This window comes from Macaca nemestrina, chromosome 2, assembly GCF_043159975.1.
Source record: "Macaca nemestrina isolate mMacNem1 chromosome 2, mMacNem.hap1, whole genome shotgun sequence".
Classification (NCBI taxonomy): domain Eukaryota; kingdom Metazoa; phylum Chordata; class Mammalia; order Primates; family Cercopithecidae; genus Macaca; species Macaca nemestrina.
The window spans coordinates 27526601-27547476 of NC_092126.1; the positions used below are offsets into that span (position 1 = coordinate 27526601).

The 20876-nt window shown below is 39.2% G+C and overlaps 1 protein-coding gene and 1 long non-coding RNA gene across 3 annotated transcripts in view; one reads left to right on the plus strand and one right to left on the minus strand.

Annotated features, from left to right (window-relative positions):
* LOC112427891 (uncharacterized) overlaps positions 1 to 20876 on the minus strand; it is a 163922-nt gene that overhangs the window by 65098 nt on the left and 77948 nt on the right. For both annotated transcript variants that reach the window (XR_003019651.2, XR_003019650.2), the window contains exon 2: positions 17962 to 18059. This is a non-coding gene — a long non-coding RNA (uncharacterized lncRNA). The remainder of the gene's footprint in view (positions 1 to 17961; positions 18060 to 20876) is intronic.
* LOC105488909 (adenosylhomocysteinase-like) lies at positions 15806 to 17371 on the plus strand. Its single transcript, XM_011753416.2, has one exon. It carries the CDS (start codon positions 15821 to 15823, stop codon positions 17117 to 17119), a length of 1299 nt encoding a protein of 432 aa, XP_011751718.2. The 5' UTR covers positions 15806 to 15820; the 3' UTR covers positions 17120 to 17371.

Below are 20876 nucleotides of genomic sequence, written 5' to 3' on the forward strand. Positions count from 1 at the left end.
CCATCATCGCTCAAGACAATGCTTATGCTGATAAGGTAGCTAAAAAAGCAGCCATCAAAAGGCATCAGATCCCATCGCTCAGGACAATGCTTACGCTGATAAGTTAGCTAAAAAAGCAGCTAGCGTTCCAACTTCTATCCCTCACGGCAGTTTTCACATGGTCACTCCCACCTACTCCCCCACTGAAACTTCCACCTACAATCTCTTCCCACACAAGGCAAATGGTTCTTAGACCAAGGAAAATATCTCTTTCCAGACTCACAGGCCCATTCTATTCATAACCTCTTCCATCTAGGTTACAAGCTGCTAGCCTGTCTCTTAGAACTTCTCATTTCCTTTCCATTCTAGAAATCTATCCTCAAGGAAATCACTTCTCAGTGTTCCATCTGCTATTCTGCTACTCCTCAGGAATTTCTCAGGCCCCCTCCCTTCCCTACACATCAAGCTCGGGGATTTGCCCCGGCCCAGGACAGGCAAATTGACTTTACTCACATACCTCAAGTCAGGAAACTAAAATACCTCTTGGTCTAGTTAGACGCTTTCACTGGATAGGTAAAGGTCTTTCCTATAGGGTCGGAGAAGGTCACTGCGGTCATTTCTTCCCTTCTGTCAGACATAATTCCTCGGTTTAGCCTTCCCACCTCTATACAGTCCAATAGCAGACCAGCCTTTATTAGTCAAATCACCCAAGCAGTTTTTCAGGCTCTTGGTATTCAGTGAAACCTTTATATCCTTTACCGTCCTCAATCTTCAGGAAAAGTAGAACAAACTAATGGTCTTTTAAAAACACACCTCACCAAGCTCAGTCACTAACTTAAAAAAGACTAGACAATACTTTTACCACTTTCCCTTCTCAGAATTCAGGCCTGTCCTCGGAATGCTACAGGTTCCAGCCCATTTGAGCTCCTGTGTGGACACTCCTTTTTATTAGGTCCCAATCTCATTCCACACACCAGCCCAACTTGAACTGCACCCCAAAAACTTAGAGCCTAAAAACTCACCAAGCAAGTAATTACACTGAACCCCCTTAGGCTCTAATTAGATGTCCTAGGTCCTCCCAATTCTTAGTCCTTTAATACCTGTTTTTTCTCCTTCTCTTACTCAGACCTTGTGACTTCCTTCAATTCATACAAAACCACATCTGGGTCATCACCAATCATTCTATACGACAAATGCTCCTTCTAACAACCCCACAATATCGCCTCTTGCCACAAAAGCTTCCTTCAGCTTAATCTCTCCCACTGTAGGTTCCCATGCCGCCCCTAATCCCACTTGAAGCACCCCTGAGAAACATCACCTGTTATCTCTTCATATCACCCCCCAAAAATTTTCGCTGCCAACACTTCAACACTATTTTATTTTTCTTATTAATATAAGAAGACAGGAATGTCAGGCCTCTGAGCCAAAGCTAAACCATCATGTCCTCTGTGACCTGCATGTACACATCCAGATGGCCGGCTCCTGCCTTAACTGATGACATTCCACCACAAAAGAAGTGAAAATGGCTGTTCCTGCCTTAACTGATGACATTACCTTGTGAAATTCCTTTTCCTGGCTCATCCTGGCTCAAAAGCTCCCCCACTGAGCACCATGTGACCCCCCCCACCCCTACCCTCCAGAGAACAACCCCCTTTGACTGTAATTTTCCTTTACCTACCCAAATCCTCTAAAACGGTTCCACCCCTATCTCCCTTCGCTGACTCTCTTTTCGGACTCAGCCCACCTGCACCCAGGTGATTAAAAAGCTTTATTAATCACACAAAGCCTGTTTGGTAGTCTCTTCACACGGACACGCATGACAGAACCTACAGGAAACTTAAAACAAATTTACAAGCAAAAAAACCCCATTGAGAAAATGGACAAAGGACATGAACAGACACTTCTCAAAAAGAAGACATATATGCAGCCACCATGCCCATGAGAAAATGCTCATTAATCATTAGAGAAATGAAAATCAACACAATAAGACACCACTTCACACCAGTCAGAATGGTAATTATTAAAAAGTCAAAAAATAATAGATACTGATGAGGTTATGGAGAAAAAGGAATACTTATTCAGTGCTGGTGGGAATGTCAATTAGTGCAGCCACTGTGTAAAGTAGTTTGGAGATTTCTCAAAGGATATAAAACAGAACTGCCATTTTACCCAGCAATCCCATTGCTGGATACATACCCAAAGGAATATACATTGTTCTACCATAAAGAAACATTCATGCCTATGTTCTTCACAGCACTGCTCACAATAACAAATAATGGAATAAACCTAGATGCCCATTCATAGTAGACTAGATCAAGAAAATATGGTACATTAAAAAAAAAAAAAAAAGAAAGAAAATATGGTACATATACACCATGGAATACCATGCAGCTGCAAAAAAAAAAAAAAAAAAAAAAAAAATCAAATGTTGGGATCCACTCAGGATGGTGGCAGAAATATTAAAGGGAAATATTAGGGAAAGTTATAGGGAATAGTCACAAACCTTTTTGGAAGGCCAAAAGGTTACATAGCTTATAATAACTGAACAGGATGAAGGCAGTGGTTCTTACCTTAGAGCATTAGGTCATAGGGTAAATATTAGGGACATCAGAGGCTTCTCCAGTTAAGTCTGACTTACCCTACCTCCAATAACTAACCTTTGAGCCAGATGGCCCTCTCGCGGGGGGGGGAGGTCGACCAGGGATATTGCCCCCTAATAGTACTTACTTTAGACCACAGTACCTGAGTCACTCACAGAACTACTCTCTTACCCATGTTAAATTACCTCTATTTGTGTTGACTCAAGCTTTTGTTAACTAATCTTAATGAATAAATGCAAGGCTCCCAAGCTGATGGAGGCCGGCTGCAGTGACAAACCTCTCTTGGTGTGTAGGCGGTCGGACATTCTGCAGGACTGGCAAAACAGAATATCTGCATATCAGTGTACGTTTTATTCATCCATCTTTTGGGTCACAGTCTGCGGACAGACCCCCGCAGCTAGTGCCCTCAAGAAAGGAGCGCTGCTTCAATCAAATCATATCCTTCACAGCAACATGGATTCAGCTAGAGGCCATTACCCCAAGTGACTTATCGCAGGAACAGAAGACCAAATACTGTATGTTATCACTTGTAAGTGGAAGCTAACCTGTGAGTACACATGGACACAAAGAAGGGAACAAAAGACATTAGGGCCTACTTGAGGTGGAGCATGGAAGGAGGGTGAGGATCAAAAAGTTATCTCTAGGGTACTATGCTCATTAGCTGGGTCACAAAATGATCTGGTCATCAAACCCTCATGACATGCAATTTACCCATGTAACAAACCTGCACATGTATCCCTTGAACCTGAAATAAAAGTTGGAAAGAAAAAAAAATCACTTACATTCTTTTCCAGTCTTGAAGCTCACTTCCTCTCATTCTTCCCCACAACCTCCTCAACTGAAAGACCTATAGAACGCTAAGGAACCAGGAACTTCTGTGCATCATTGATTGTGTCTGTGCTGTTCCCTCTATTTAGAAAGCTTTCTTTGCTTGTACTCAAGGTGAATTCTTTTTCTTAATTTCACTTTTAAATAGCATCTTCACTGAAATGCCTATCCCTCCAGCTGCTACCAAAACTTCCACTATCACTGCCTAGCGAAAAGTACTCCTACCTCTGTTTCCTCAGAATTGTGTATAAACTATTGTTATTACCACATATGTTGTATTATATAGAACTAGGCTGGTGTTATGTACTGAACTATGTCCCCCAGAAATTTTCATATGTTGAAATTCTAGTACCCAGTAACTCAGAATGTGGTCATATTTGCAGACAAGTTATTTAAATAGGTGATTAAATTAAAACAAGATCTTAAGGACGGCCCTAATCCAATATGGCCAATGTCCTTATAAGAAGGAAATTTGAGGCTGGGCACAGTGGCTCATGCCTGTAATCCCAGCACTTTGGGAGGTCAAGGTGGGCGGATCACGAGGTCAGGAGATCGGGACCATCCTGGCTAACATGGTGAAACCCCGTCTCTACTAAAAATACAAAAAAATTAGCCTGGCGTGGTGGCGGGCGCCTGTGGTCCCAGTTACTCGGGAGGCTGAGACAGGAAAATGGCATCAACCCAGGAGGTGAGGCTTGCAGCAAGCTGAGATCGCAACATTGCACTCCAGCCTGGGCAACAGAGCGAGACTCCATCTCAAAAAAAAAAAAAGAAGAGGAAATTTGAACACAGTACATACAAAGGGAATCCTGCCTCTGGGTTGCCTGTGGACTCAAGCTACATTATTCTCTCTGCCCATCTATACATAAAACAAATATATATGTTATATGTACATTTACATATAGTTATATATATAAATGTATATATGTGTATATATGTATATGTATTCACACATCCTATTGGTCCTACTTTCTTAGAGATCCCTAATAGAGACTAATAGAGATAGCATCTATCTTAATCACTCAATGCCAAGTTCTAACATCAGAACCACATCTAGTTAAATAATATAGTATAACTACAGGTGCATGTGTATAAAGTTTTTCTCAGGTAGTATCCTAATTTATACACACACACACCACACACAACTCATTTGATCCTTACAAGAACTTCATGAAAGAAATATTATTATTACTTCAACTTTAACTGTGAAGTTCAGTAATTTGCCCAAAGTTAGTCATCTAGTAAGTGACAGTAGTACATTTTGAAACAAAGCAATCTAGCTGGAGGGCCTCTTCTTATCACTATCCTAAGCTATAAAACATTATGAAAATATTTTTATTCTGTTAAAAAGAAAACATAGTATGTAACCCAATGCCTGGTACAATATTGATATTCCATAAATGTTTATTGAATAAATGAGTGAATAACATCATTAATAAATATTCAATCATAAAATGAGACAACAGTATCATTATATAATTGTTCTACATAATTACAAAAATACAAACACTCATACTTGGAGATTAGGCCATTTGTGAAGTGTTGCTCGGTTTCAAAGACCAAGGTATGACACACACAGCACTATTTATTAATCTGCTCAATATTATATGGTGATGGAAGGATAACATGTGTGCAAACTACTTTATAAGGCTTGTAAGTATCAAATAGTAATATATCCTTTAAGTAGTTTCTTTAAGAACAGAATGAGATTCCACTAAATTATTTTTCGTATACCTAAGGATATTATCCAAAGCCCTACTTTTTAAATCAAACATAACTAAATTATAGGAAGATTTATCATATGGTCATCATTGATTTTATTCTGGAATGTTTCACAACTTTTTCTTCATAAATTTTTGTAACTTGCTGTGAGTTGTATAGGGGCTACTAGATGAATATGTATTTATTTCATGCCTGGGATTTTTTTTTTTTTTTTTTTTTGAGACAGTCTTGCTCAACCGCCCAGGCTGGAGTGCAGTGGCACCATCTCGGCTCACTACAATCTCTGCCTCCCAGATTCAAACAATTATTGTGGCTTAGCCTCCCAAGAAGCTGGGATTTCAGGCATGTACCACCGCACCTGGCTAATTTTTATATTTTTAGTAGAGACAGGGTTTCACCATGTTGTCCAGGCTGGTTTCAAACTCCTGGCCTCAAGCAATCTGCCTGCCTCGGCCACCCAAAGTGCAGGGAGTGCACCCAGTGCCTGGGATTTGTTAGAAAACAAAGTTTTATCCCAATAGAACTATTATGTTGACTGTCTCAAATTCAAAAAATTCAAATATAGAGACGTAATGTGAGATATTAAAAATTATAAAACATCCAAATAACTTAGGTATTTAATCTTGTTCTAAATGTTAGTTTAAAAACTAGAAATAATGCATCATTGATCCCTGTCACCTACTTTAAAGTTGTCAGACAGGTACATTGACTAATACTAAGTTGAAAAGAAAGAAAACAAAAGCCTGACTGTTTTGAGTTTCTTGCTTCTCCAGTCCAATTTTCTGTCTCCCTTTTGTCTGCACACAGATTGTCCAGGCCTGGTGACAAGTTGAACAAATTGCCTTTTACTGTTCCTTTGATTTGTACAATAACATGTTAATTGCAACCCTGAGCTCTTCTTCTGCCCTATCAATTACATAATCACCTTTGCCAATTGATGCTGCCCAGAATGTCAAAAGGCATCCAGTAAAATGAAATACAAAATAAAATCTTTCTCTGCCTACCCTCCTCCAAGTAAATATAATTCCAACGCATCTGTAATCTCACATTGTTGGCAGGCCAAAAAGCCAAGTTTTAAAACTATATCCTGAAGTACTCCCTTCACCACCTCCAGCATTTCAGATCAGTCTTTGTTTCCTAACCCACTGATACCCAAGGGCTAGATTTGCCAGGAAGAATTAATGGTGATCATTATAATACAGAAAGCAACAGCTGCACCTATTCAGCTCTGTGTTAGTGATGCAGTTATGTAAAGCAAGGAGAAGCCAACCTAGACAGAAAAGCTTAGTAGTCTCATCTCTCACCTTGAAACAAACACCTTGCTATTTTAGTAAATCTATGCATATAACATGTTTGACATTTACCTTATTTGAATAAAAATATTGATAATAATTTGTCTGTATTGAATCTGAATATGTAAGAGACACAAAGAACACATGACAAAGTTCTAATACTTACTAATGGGTTTGCTAAGTACAGTAAGAGCTCAGCTATCAGAACCCTCATCTGGCAATAATTCCTAACCAGAATCTACCAAAATCCAGGAATCAAACAAATACAAAAGATACTTCGAAGAAACACAAGCATTGTCACATCTTCTATGTGTCAATTTGATACACTTATCAAATAGGAATACCTTAGCCTTTTACTCAACACCTAACATATTTAATCATTAAATTTTCGCCTCAGAGTCAATTAGAATCATCAAAGAAAGGCACTGCGGGTATCTGTCCCCTCCAAATCTCATGTTGAAATTTGTTCTCCAATGTTGGATGTGGGGCCTACTGGGAGGTATTTAGGTCCCCACGGTGGATCTTTCATGAATGTGTTGGAGCTCTCCTATTGGTTATGAGTGAGATTTATGTTTTTTCTGCGGTAACATATATCTGAAGTGTTCACACTGGGACAGAGGAGAATTCCTCTCACCTCTGAAATAGTAAGGCTGTGATTTATCTAGGTTGGTTGTCCACTCCTCCATCCTAAACCAGAGGCACATGTCTCAGACAGTCCTACAACGTATATATATCACTTACTGTCCTTCAGTTGCATACGTTAAGAGCTGAAACCAGCAAGAACTACTGTCAAAGTAGAATTATCAGTTTACCTAAAGCTACTTTATTCTCTACAGTTATCTTGATATGTATCTGCTAGCTGTGTGACCTTAAGCAAGATACTTCTTTGTGCTTCTGTAAAATGGATCCAACAAGAACACATAGTAGGAATCTTATGTGGGATACATAAGACACCACTGTAAAATATTTAGCATGGTACCTGACACATGGCACACACTCAATAAAGTTATGTTTCGAAGTCAAAGAATTCAGAGAATTGCTATTATGTTATCGATAAGCACTTTTCAAAGCATCTAATGAAGGATCATATTAACCCTACCCCTGGCCCTCGTCCCACCCCAGGTCATCATAGACCAACTTTTCTGCATTGCACTGCTTGGAAGTCATGATAATTTCCAATTACTTTAAAAGTTCCAAAATGTGTGCCTTCAATTTCTGAACATATGTCATTGTAGACCGCTATGTTTGTGGACCAACATCCACCCACAAAACATACTTTGAGTAACACTTTAATAGAACACCATCATTGTCTCTTAAGACAGTAAAGTTAAAAATAATGAATTGTCACCATCTTTTTTTTTATTTGAATTCTTTGAAATTATCTACATAGAATAGGTGGGGCTCCAGTGTATAAACACAAAATTGAATGTATAAATGCTGGCAATATGTGCATATTCAAGCAAATACATTCACTTGATCAGTTTCTATAATTGAAGAAAAAAGAATTTAGGGAGTCAGAATTATCAAAAATCATATATAAATTATCTCAAGGATTATGTATCAAAGTCTTTTCAACTTTATTTATATTCACTTGCCAGTGTCAATTCCTCCATCGGAAAAAAATATAGGTGAAGTACTCTACGTAGCAGTGTGATGTTATTTTAAAAAAATCAGAATACAGTAAATTGCATCATTTATCAATATAGTTGATAGTAATTCTACACCAGACCTGCACTTGACACAGCCATGTAACTTATTACCAGTCCCTAGCCATCAGAACATGCACAGAAAAGTATTTTCAAAAGCACTTACCATTTATTCAAAGTGTTTTGAAGTATGAGAAGAGCTAAATTCCTAAAGCAGTCAGTATATACTTCAAGCCAAGCACACTTAAAATCATACATGAATAGTTTTGACTACTAAAAGAAAAATAATAGTCAATAATTAATTCTACAATTACTTTTTATGTACACCAGTACAAAAATATTTGAAGTTTATAATATTGCATATAAATTACTACTTATAATGAAAATGTAACCAGTTGATTTTTTTAGTAGTTTTGACTATTTCTTAGAAAACAAAACCACCAACAAAACAAATACCTATTATGCTTTGAAATTTTAAATTAGGCTGACTTCAAAGAAATTAACAGATGTTGTATTTATCTCCTTAAGTAGTTCCCTACTCTTGACGTATAAACTCATTATATTTCTGCTAACAATAATATAAATTACTTTATGTATAACGTGTTACATAATCTTAGAAGAATCAAGTTGAAAAGTTTTAAACTATTACCTAGTTAAAACTGACCATCAGTCAGTTTTTTCAGTAACAGAAATCTTCAAGTTTTGTGGCTGGGGAAATAAAAATGTAAACCGCACTGGATACCCCTACCCATCTACTAGAACAACAAAAGGAAACAAATAGGCAACACAAAGTGCTGGCAAGCATCCAGCACCACAAAAACTCATACATTTCTAGTGGGAATGAGAATGATGCAGACCTTTTTAATAACAGTTCGAAAGTTCCTTACAGTCACTTATTACATAATTCAATAAATTTATACCTAGGTATTTTCCCAAGAAAAATGAGAATATATGTAAGATTGGAGAGTTGATACTATGTGTGGTTGTGACTGGGTAACAACTATGGTTTGTAACAAATACCAATAGCACCAAGAAGGCCTGCAATGCTTAGCTTTCTTTAAGTAAATATCATAGCAATTTTTAATGTTTTTTATTTTCTTTATTGAAAAACAAAAAAATTATATATTTACTGTGTAAAACATTATATGTTGAAACATATATACATTGTGGAATGGCTAAATCAAATTAACATATGTATTACCTCACAGTTATCATTTTTCTGATGAGAACCCTTAAAATCTACTGTTCGCATTTTTAACTATAGTCACCACATTGTACAAATGATTTCTTGAACTTTTTCTTCCTATTTACAGGAAATTTTTTGTCCTTTGACCAAAGTCTGCCCAACCCCCACTCCCTCATCACCGCCCCAGCCTCTAGTAACCATCACTCTACTCTCTACTTCTATGAGTTCAACTTTTTATGATTCCACATGTAACTGAGATCATGTGGGGTTTGTCATTCTGTGCCTGGCTTACTTCACTTTAACATAAAGTCCTCCAGGTTCATCCATGTTGTCACATTTGACTATTTTATGGCTGAATAGTATTCCATTGTGTATATATGCCGTTTTTTTTAATTCATTCATCCATTGACAGACACTTAGTTTGATTTGCTATCTTGGCCATTGTGAATAATGCTGCAATGACCATGAAAGTGCAAATATCTTTTCAATATACTAATTTCACTTCCTTTGGCTATATACCCTATAACAGGAATGCTGGATCTTATGGTAGTTCTGTTTTTATTTTTTGAGGAGGCTCATACAGTTTTTTATAATGACTACACTAATTTTACATTCACAGCAATAGTGTGTAAGAATTTCTTTTTCTTGGCTGGGCACGGTGGCTCACGCCTGTAATCCCAGCACTTTGGGAGCCCGAGGTGGGTGGATCACCTGAGGCTAAGAGTTCGAGACAAGCCTGGCCAACATGACAAAACCCCATCTCCACTAAAAACACAAAAATTAGCCAGGTATGGTGGCCGGCGCTTGTAATCCCAGCTACTCAGGAGGCGGAGGCAGGAGAATTCCTTGAACCCCGAAGGCAGAGGTTACAGTGAGCCAAGATCGTGCCACTGAACTCCAACTTGGGCAACAAGAGTGAAACTCCATCTAAAAAAAAAAAAAAAAAAAAAACTTCATTTTTCTTTACATCCTCACCAACACTTATCTTTCATCGTTTTTAAAAAGCCTTTCTAACAAGTGTGAGCTGATAACTCCTTGTGGTTTTAATGTGTATTTCTCTGATCATTAGTGATGTTGATCATTTTTTCACATACCTGTTGGCCATTTTTATGTTTTCTCTTGAGAAACATCTGTCCATGTTCTTGCCCCATTTTTTAATCAGGCTATTTATTTTCTTGCTATTGAGTTGACTTCCTTATATATTTTGGATATTCACTTCTTACCAGACTTTTGGTTTGCAAATATTTTCTCCCATTCCATAGGATGTCCCTCCATCCTGTCAATTGCTTCCTTTTTTAATGCAGATTATAACTTTGATATAATTCCATTTGTTCTTGCTTTTGCTGCCTATTCTTTTGGGGTTATAGATAAAAAGAAATCATTATGCAGATCAATATCATGGAGCTTTTCCTCTGTATTTTTTCTGATGGCTTTATAGCTTGGCATGTTATTTCTAAGTCCTTAATTCATTTTGGATTTATTTTAGTATATGGTATGAGATAAGGGTCTAATTTCATTCTTCTGCATGTGGACACAGTTTTACCAACAAAATTTTATTTAAAAGATTGTCCTTCACACATTGTATATTCCTGGCATCTTTATAAAAAAAATCAGTTGGTCATAAATGCATGGATTTATTTCCAGTCTCTCTATTCTGTCCCATTGATCTATGTGTCTATTTCCATGCCAGTACCATGCTGTTTTTTTTATTACTGTAGCTTTGTAGTATATTTTAAAATCAAATGATGTAATAATTCCAGCTTTATTTTTCTTGCTCAAGATTGCTATAGGTATTTGTGGTCTTTTGTGGTTTCATATGAATTTGGGGATTGCACTTTATCTTTTCAAAAAAACAACTCTTAGTTTCATTGATCTTTTACATTGTTTTTCTACTCTATTTCTGCTCTAAGCTTTATTATTTCCTTCTTTTTACTAACTTCGGGGTTAGTTTGTTCTTTTTCTAGTTCCTTGGGGTACAGGTCTTTGGTTGCTTACTTGATCTCTTTCTTATTTTTTGATGTAAGCATTTAGTGCTATAAAACTCCCTGTTAGAACTACTTTTGCTTCATCTCATAAGTTTAGTATGTTGTGTTTTCATTTTCATTTGTCTCAAGTTTTTTAAATTTCCCTTTTAATTTCTTCATTGACCCACTAGTTGTTTAGGAGTAAGTTGTTTAATGTTTACGTATTTGTGAGTTTTTCCACAAATTTGAGGTGTTTTTGATACCCAATTTCATACCATTGTGATCAGAAATGATACATAATTTCAGTATTTTAAAATATGCTAAGACTTATTTTGTTGCCTAACATATGATCTACCCTAGAGAACGTTCTGTGTGCACTTGAGAAATATGTGTATTCTGCTGCTGTTTGGTGAAATGTTCTGTATTTGTCTGTTAGGTCCCATTTGGTCTAAAATATAGTTTAAGTCTGATATTTTCTTATTTATTTTGTATCTGGATGATTGGTTCACTGCTAAAAGCGGTGTATTAAAGTACCATATTATTGTATTGCAGTTTATTTCTCCCTTCAGTTCTATTAATTTTTTTTATATTTAGGTGCTCCAATATTGAATGTATCTACAATTGCTATATCATCTTACTGAATTGACCCTTTTATCATTACAAATTACCTTCTTTGTAATTACCTTCACTTTACAGTTTTGACTTAAAGGCTATTGTATTTAATGTAATTTTTAACCTATGCTCTTTTTTGGATCTATTTGCATAAAATATCTTTTTCTATCTCTTCACTTTCAGACTACTTGTGTCCTTACAAGTGAAATGAGTTTCTTTTAGGCAGCAAATGGTTGTATTTTGGTTCTTATATTCATTCAGCCACTCTGTGCCCTTTGTTTGAAGAATTTATTTACATTCGAGGTAATTACTGATAAGCAAGAACTTACCACTGCCCTTTTGCTAATTGTTTTCCATCTTTTCTTAAGTCTTTTTTCATCTTCTTCTCTTGCCGTCTTCCTGTGTAAGTGTTTTTCTCTAGTGGTATCCTTTGGTTCTTTACTATTTATCACATATCCACAATAGGTTTTTGCTTTATGGTCACCATGAGGCTTATGAAAATATCTTATAACAGGCTGTTTTAAGCTGGTAACAACTTAACTTTGATCTCACACACACACACAGTCCACATTTTTACTCCACTCTTTATATTTTGAATTTTGATGATATAATTCATATCTTTTATATTGCATATCCCTTAACAAATTATTGTAGCTATTAATACTTTTAATAGTTTTGTCTTTTAACCTTCATACTGAAGATATAATGGCTTACATTCCATTAGAGTATTTGAGTATTCTTCTTCTGACTGTGTGCTTACTTTTACCTATGAATTTTATATTTTCATATGTTTTCATGTTACTAATTAGCAACCTCTTCTTTCAGCATGAAGAGCTCTCTTTAGCATTTACTGTAAGACAGATCTCATGGTAATGAACTACCTCAAATTTTGTTTGTCTGGAAAAGTCTTTATCTCTCCTTTATTTCTGAAGAACAGACTTTCCAGGCACAGTATTATTGACAGACGGTTTTTTTTTTCCTTCAGAACTATAAATATATCATCCCACTCTCTCCTAGCCTGTAAAATTTCTGTTGAGAAATCTACTAGCCTATTGAAACTCCTTTAAATATTACTTGCTTCTTTTCTCTTGCTCCTTTCAGAATCCTCTCTGCTTTGATTTTTGACAATTTGATTATAATAGGTATTGGGCTAGGCCTGTTCAGATTGAACCTAATTGTAGACCTTTGAGATTCCTGTACCTAGATGTTTGTATCTTTCCCTAGGTTTGGAAAGTTTCCACTATTTTTTTTTTAAATAAGCTTTCAACACATTCACCTTCCCTTTCTCTTTCTTGAAGTCCTTTGACTTGAAAATTTGCACTTCTGATGCTGTCCCACTAATCCCATAAACGTTCTTCATTACATTTCATTTTTTTTTTCTTTTTGCTCCTCTGACTACATCTGTTCAAATAACCTATCTTTGAGTTCAGATGTGCTTCGACTTGATCAATTCTGCAACTGATTCTCTTGCTCTCTTTCTCTCCCCACTTTTCTCTCTCTCTCTCACACACACACAAACACACACACACATTTTTCACTTCATTGACTGCATTGGCTCCAGAATTTCTATTCAATTTTTTAAACATTTATAACTCTATTAAATTTCTCATTTTGGTCATTTATTGTTTTCTTCATTTTTTTGAATCGTTTCTCTGGGTTATTTTTTTTTTTTTTTTAAGTTCACTGAGCTTACTTGAAACAGTATTTTGAATTATTTTCAGGCTACTCAAGCGTTTTTATTTATTTAGGATCATCACTGGCACTTTATTTCCCTTCAGAGATACCGTGTTTCCCTCATTGTCCTTGATTTTTCAGGCCATGCATTGGTATCTGCCCATCTGAAGAAGTATACACTTAATTATGTCTTCATAGGCTGGCTTTGTCTGAGAAAGCCCTTTACTTGCCAGCCCACTCAGAAATTGTGGGCAGGCCTTCTAGCATAGTTTATCAGAAGGCTTGCTGCTGGAGTCATCTAGCTACTGGCTTGGTGCCTGGGTCTGCCACTGGGTGGTTCTGGATCCACTGGAATGGGCCTGTCAAGTGGGTCTACTGGGGTGAGCCTGGAACCTATACCCCTGAGAACTAACCTGACACCCATGTCCACAGGGGCTGACTTGGCACTGACGTGGGCTGTAAGTCTGAAACTGAAGGGGCTGGCCAGGCAGTAGGATGGGTCTGAAGTCTGTGTCCTCTGGAATGGGCCTGGATCCTAAGTCTTCAAGGGTAAACCTAGGCCTTAGGTCCACAGACTCTACTCTTCATGAAGCTTGGATATGTACGAGTGTTGCTGGAGCCTCTCTCTGCTGGGGAGCCTGGAGCCTGTGTCCACGTGTGTTGACATAGTGCCTAAAGCCATGTGCAAATCTGGCATTAGAACAGGCATGACACCTAGGTCTGTATGGATCAACTTAGTTCTGGCCTCGGCTGGATCCTAGGATGGGCCTCATGTCTGGAGGTGTAGGAGTTGTCCTACTGCTAGATGGACCTGGAACTTTCATCTGGAGGGGCTGGCCATGGGTGCTGGCCTAATGACAAGGGCTTTGGGAGTAGACTTGGGCTATGACAAGCCTAAAGCCTAGGGCCATAGGGGTCAGCCTGATACTGGGGGTGGTCTGGAGCCTGGAGTCATTGGAATCAGCCTGGCCCTGAGCAGGTCCAAATGCTGGTGCCACTGGTATAGGCCCAAAGCCCAGCTCCACTGGAGCTGGCCTGGCACTGAGGGTGGTCTGAAGCCTGGAGCCACTGAGGTTGGCCCAATGGTAGAGAAGACCAGAGGTTGAGTTCAGCAGGCAGGCCTGGAGCCTGGTGCTATGTGATATAGCGAAGCACTGGGGCAAGTGTAATAGCTCAGTCTGCAAGTTTCAGTCTGGCGCCTGTGTCCACAGAAGCCTGCCCCATGCTGGGTTTTACTATAGTGGCCTATGTTGGGGTCCAAGGCAAAGTCTGGTCCTCACTTCCCTGTCCTTCCCACATGCAGAGAGCATCCTTCTCCACACTGTGCTGCCTGCATTTGGGAAAAGGGTAATGCGGTTAATGTAAAACTGTTCTTTTTGACCTCTTCAATGCACCTTTTTTTCTCTTTCCTGTGCTACATCCAGGTGTTGTGATCTCTTACCTGGTTCCCTTAGCTCTTGTGAAGGTATTTTCACGCATGAATGGTTGTTCAAATTAATGTTTCTGTGGGGAAACAAGAGTGGGAAAGTCCTATTTCTCTATCTTGCTCTTTCCCTTCTCCTATCACAGAAATTCTAGACTGCTTTCAGGCAAAAGCTATTACAACAAAAAATTAGAAATAGGTGTGTGCAGATACAGACATGTCAAGAATATGAAGGCATGTGGCCACAATACAGTGACCTAAGACAAAATCTTTGCAGGATTTTTTCAGTAACAGGGCAATAAATGGAAAAATCCATATTCCAGATATTATCCCTCTCAGAAATACATATTTCTAGTTTGTGTCAACAAAATAAGCACATGCATTTATTTAAGGAATTAATGTGTTTCTGCATCAGGATGATATGAACTATGTAAGTTCAAATTTACTTCATCAAAAATACACGGCACAAAAAAAAAAATGTGGCCTTTGGAGCAAACATATCTTCACCTTAACTACCCAAATGGATCTTCAGAGCATCAACTTTTAAAAAGATCTATTATTAAATGATATCCCTGTGTCCAATATCTTTTTTAGTCATTCCTTTGCAATTACCCTCAGAACTTCTTCAAAACCTACACGAAGTGGCAATCTTTATAATCTGAAAATTTCCAAAAGTAAAATCTATCTCAGAGCACAACAATTCACCATCTGGTTTTTATCCCAAGAAGGACTGGTTATGTAGTGAATCTAGGTTCATATAACTAGCCAAGGAAACTATTTTAAAAGGAAAAACAAAGCTTTAATAAATATACACTTATGACCTGGCCCCGCCCGCCTAGTGCGTGTCCGTAGACTGAGGCCCAGCCCCCTTCGCCTGTTTTGAGCGCCTCCAGCATGTCTGACAAACTGCCCTACAAAGTCGCTGACATCGGACTGGCTGCCTGGGGACGCAAGGCCCTGGACATTGCTAAGAACGAGATGCCGGGCCTGATGCGTATGCGGGAGCAGTACTTGGCCTCCAAGCCACTGAAGGGCGCTCGTATTGCTGGCTGCCTGCACATGACAGTGGAGACGGCCATCCTCATTGAGACCCTCATCGCCCTGGGGGCTGAGGTGCAGTGGTCCAGCTGCAATATCTTCTCCACCCAGGACCATGCGGCAGCTGCCATTGCTAAGGCTGGCATTCCGGTGTATGCCTGGAAGGGCGAAATGGACGAGGAGTACCTGTGGTGCATTGAGCAGACGCTGTACTTCAAGGACGGGCCCCTCAACATGATTCTGGATGACGGGGGCGATCTCACCAACCTCATCCACACCAAGTACCCGCAGCTCCTGTCAGGCATCCGAGGCATCTCTGAGGAGACAACGACTGGGGTCCACAACCTCTACAAGATGATGGCCAATGGGATCCTCAAGGTGCCTGCCATCAATGTCAATGACTCTGTCACCAAGAGCAGGTTTGACAACCTCTATGGCTGCCGGGAGTCCCTCATAGATGGCATCAAGCGGGCCACAGATGTGATGATTGCCGGCAAGGTAGCGGTGGTAGCAGGCTATGGCGATGTGGGCAAGGGCTGTGCCCAGGCCCTGCGGGGTTTCGGGGCCTGTGTCATCATCACTGAGATTGACCCCATCAATGCACTGCAGGCTGCCATGGAAGGCTATGAGGTGACCACCATGGATGAGGCCCGTCAGGAGGGCAACATCTTTCTCACCACCACAGGCTGTGTTGACATCATCCTTGGCTGGCACTTTGAGCAGATGAAGGATAATGCCATTGTGTGTAACATTGGACACTTTGACGTGGAGATTGATGTCAAGTGGCTCAATGAGAACGCCGTGGAGAAGGTGAACATCAAGCCGCAGGTGGACCGGTACCGGCTGAAGAATGGGCGCCGCATCATCCTGCTGGCTGAGGGTCGGCTGGTCAACCTGGGTTGTGCCATGGGCCACCCCAGCTTCGTGATGAGTAACTCCTTCACCAACCAGGTGATGGCACAGATCGAGCTGTGGACCCATCCAGACAAGTACCCCGTTGGGGTTCACTTCCTGCCCAAGAAGCTGGATGAGGCAGTGGCTGAAGCCCACCTGGGCAAGCTGAATGTGAAGCTGACCAAGCTGACTGAGAAGCAAGCCCAGTACCTGGGCATGTCCCGTGATGGCCCCTTCAAGCCGGATCACAACCGCTACTGAGAGCCAGATCCAGTGGTTCCTCAGCCCACGACAGATGAGAAGGGGGTATATTGAAGGGCAAAGAGGAACTGTTGTTTGAATTTTCCTGAGAGTCTGGCTTAGTGCTGGGTCTTAAACCTCATAACAATGAGGTTAGTACTTTTAGTCCCTGTTTTACAGGGGTTAGAATAGACTGGTAAGGGGCAACTGAGAAAGAATAGAGAAGTGACAACCAGAGGTTGAGAGGGGCCAGAAAAACATGAATGAATGCAGGCAGATTTCGTGAAATCTGCCACCACTTTATAACTAGATGGTTCCTATCACAACCCTGGGTCAAAAAGAGAATAATTTGATCTATAATGTTAAAAGAAAGCAGGAACGTGGGTAAATAAAAATCTTGGTGTCTAAAAGAAAAAATAAATAAATAAATAAATAAATAAATAAATAAATAAATAAATAAATAAATACACACTTGTTTCCAGCACGGAGAATATAGTAAGGTGAGTAGGCACTTCACTCAGGCAAAACACTTAAGATATGCTCCTCAAACACACACATACACACATAATTAGCTATCAAGGTAAATAATATAATAATGCAACCTTTTTACATAAGTTTTGATTTTAAAAATCTAAATTTGATTATTTTGTTAATCGCAATTTTTTGCACCAATTTAAAAAAATTAAATCAAAGTTAATGCAAAAAATTATGATTAACAAAATATCAAATTTTAAACAAACCCATCGTTCAAATCCGCACTAGTATAAGTCACTTCACTTGCCTGATTATTTGTTGGTAGAAGAGAAAAGAAAGGCATACAGAGGAAAAGTAAATCATCAGATTACCTTGTCATTATATCTTACCTCATGGAGACAGGTATCATGAGCTCAACCTGAGCTGTCGGAGGAGAGATTCGAGATTTTACACAAAGGAGGATTCCAACCGCACTTCTCCAACACCACTGGGAATACAAATGTGGTTTTGTGGATGGTAAAATTCAAATTGCACCAGCTTGTTCCCCAAACTAGGTAGTATAGAATTTCAGACTCTTGCAATTACCCTGCAAGGATAGCTCATGTGTAGTCAGGAAGAGAACTTCCTCAGTAACTGCCTTACACATACTTGAAGTTGGAGCTGGAGAACGTTATATTACACCTACATTCACATACAAAATTCTATTTGAACCTGTGGTGATCACCGGTCTCTCACACTCCACATACAGGCTTAAAGGCAGTAGAGGGACTAGGCACGGGCACCTTTCTTAATCTAGCAGCTGTTTTAAAATAATATCGCTCTAATAGTATGAATGCTCATTCTGATAGTATGCTTGCTCATTCTACAACCCCCACTTGGTTTCTGTAATACCATCCTTTTCTGTTCTGCTCCAAACTAACTATATCATTCCCACTGGACTGCTCCCCATCCCTATTCATTTGCCATCATTCTAGAAATATGGGGTTTTGAGTCACATGATAGCTGTATTCTAATCGTTCAACTCTTATCCACACATTCTGTGCTGAGTCAATCTTGGTATTTCTTTATCTGCAGAAAAGAATGATGGGGTCCTCAGACAGTAACTTGGATTGGGTGGCTGCAAGGTCTGAACTGGATTTTCTGTTTCTCATGTAGTATTCCTGCTGAGTCAGACTTCTTCTAGCAGGGTTAATGGAGGAGCTAACTTACCTCAGAGGGGTATTGAAAGGAACAGTCAGCATGATTAACACTGAGACTGGCAAAACACTGGAAATGAAGACCAGTTCTCTTCAGCATGTCAGGTAAAACTGAGACTATCATTTCAAATAATTCAGCCTCTTTACCTCTGTTACACCCACAATTATCTGAGTTATTTTTGTCATTTTTAGAGGGTCATTCAAGGTCAGGACACACTGGATTCGTAACCACAAAATCTCAAGAATGCAAACAGGTCTCTGCATCACTCAACTTCCCGGTGGAATTGCACTGAAATTTTCTGACATTATTCACCATCCTATTCCCACGGGTCTGAGTAGGAGAGTCTTCATTCCAAAGTGTGTGTTTTATGCTGAGTCCCAGAGCTTCTCCTCCTCCTAGCCACAACATCTTAGCCCCAGGCTCTCTTAAAAGTTTGTTCTTACTTGCAGTCCAGCACCTACGCTGAGTCTCTTTTTTTTTCTATTGATAAACAGACATCCTCATGTCTCTCCTATATAGTTTACGCATTCATTTAACAAATGAATTCAGTGCCAGACACTGTAAAAGAAATTTACAACCGTCAATAAGGCTAGGGGTATATCTGCTTTCATGGACTGTATTTTTAGAAATAGCTGGTGCTTTACTCCATGGCTACTATGACTTTTCCTTCAGACGTAAGTGTCTTGGACAAAATGCACCCTACCATCCTCATTTCTCTCCACAGCCCACTGAATTCTAGCTTTCATTTCCACACAATCCCATTATGTCATCAAAACTGGTCACACATTTTGTTTCAATCCAAGTAGCTATTTTAGTTTTATGTATCATTTATCCTTTTGCCTTCTCTTGGCCTCACTGAAGCACTTATTAATATTAACAATTCCATCATTCCAGAACCTCCACTTGGTTTCTGTAATACCATCCTTTTCTGTTTTGTTCCAGCCTCATCGGTCACTCATTCTTGACATCCTTTCTAGTTTTCTGCTTCCTTACTCCTCCTCATTTTATCCTTTACATAATAGGATTCATTGGGCTCCATTTTAAGCAATTTTATTCACTCTTTCCAAAGTGTCTTTATCTAGTTCTTCACCTACAATTGGGTGTGGATTTGTAATCAATTTCAAACTTGAATTTCCCAACTGCTTTACTGACATATTTATTTGGATCTTCATTTTAACCGTAACATGGCCCCAAACTAAATATATCATTCCCACTGGACTGCTCCCCATCCCTATTCATTTGCCATCATTCATCATCATTTCCATGTAGGAAATGGCACCATCATAAGCCAGAAACAAGGGTGTCTCCTTCGGAGTCATTCCATGTCACGTCTTGATTCTTCTTTATACCCACTGTTCCTGTCTGAGTTCAGGCTATGTCCATTTCCAATAAAAATTCCTATAAGAAACTCTAGTTGATCTTTTTGCCTCTAATCTTATTTTCTTCTAATCCTTCTTTTCCACAATGTTTTCATAGTGATATTTTATGAAGGCAAATTTGATGATGCTATTCCTGCTGTTCCCCTGTTTGAAACACTTTAAAGATTCCTCCTACCATGTATATAGCTTAGCATGACATACAAGCCTCTTCCTATATGACTCCCCAGCTGCCTATCCAGCACTGAATATTAACTGGCCACCCTCACTGCTGACATTCAGGTCACACGTCCCAAATTTGCTAAACTGTTTCACAGGTCTCTGGGTCTTTGCATAGCTAGTCTCTACTCAAACAGTCATCCCATGCTCCTCATCCTTTTTTTCCTTGTCTTTTCCCACACATCTTTTCAAACCTGGCTCAAGTTTTCCCATCAGAAGTATTCTCTGACTCTTATACCCAGCCCTCACCACTGCCTTATCTAACTCTGATTCTGATGCTCATTTAGTCTGTTCTGTGTTTTTGCCTTTTACTATGACTTATAATTTTTTCTTGACAAGCAGACACAATGTACTTGGTAACAGTAACTGTGATAATAGGCCTTTAGTAAAGTGGTGAACAGGTGCTGAGTGGGGCCTATATTTCGGTTTTAGTCTCTTTGTGAGCTTGTGCCCCTGAACTATGAACTTCACAAGTGCTTCTCAGTATTTCCCTCCCTTAGGTTGGGCAGGAT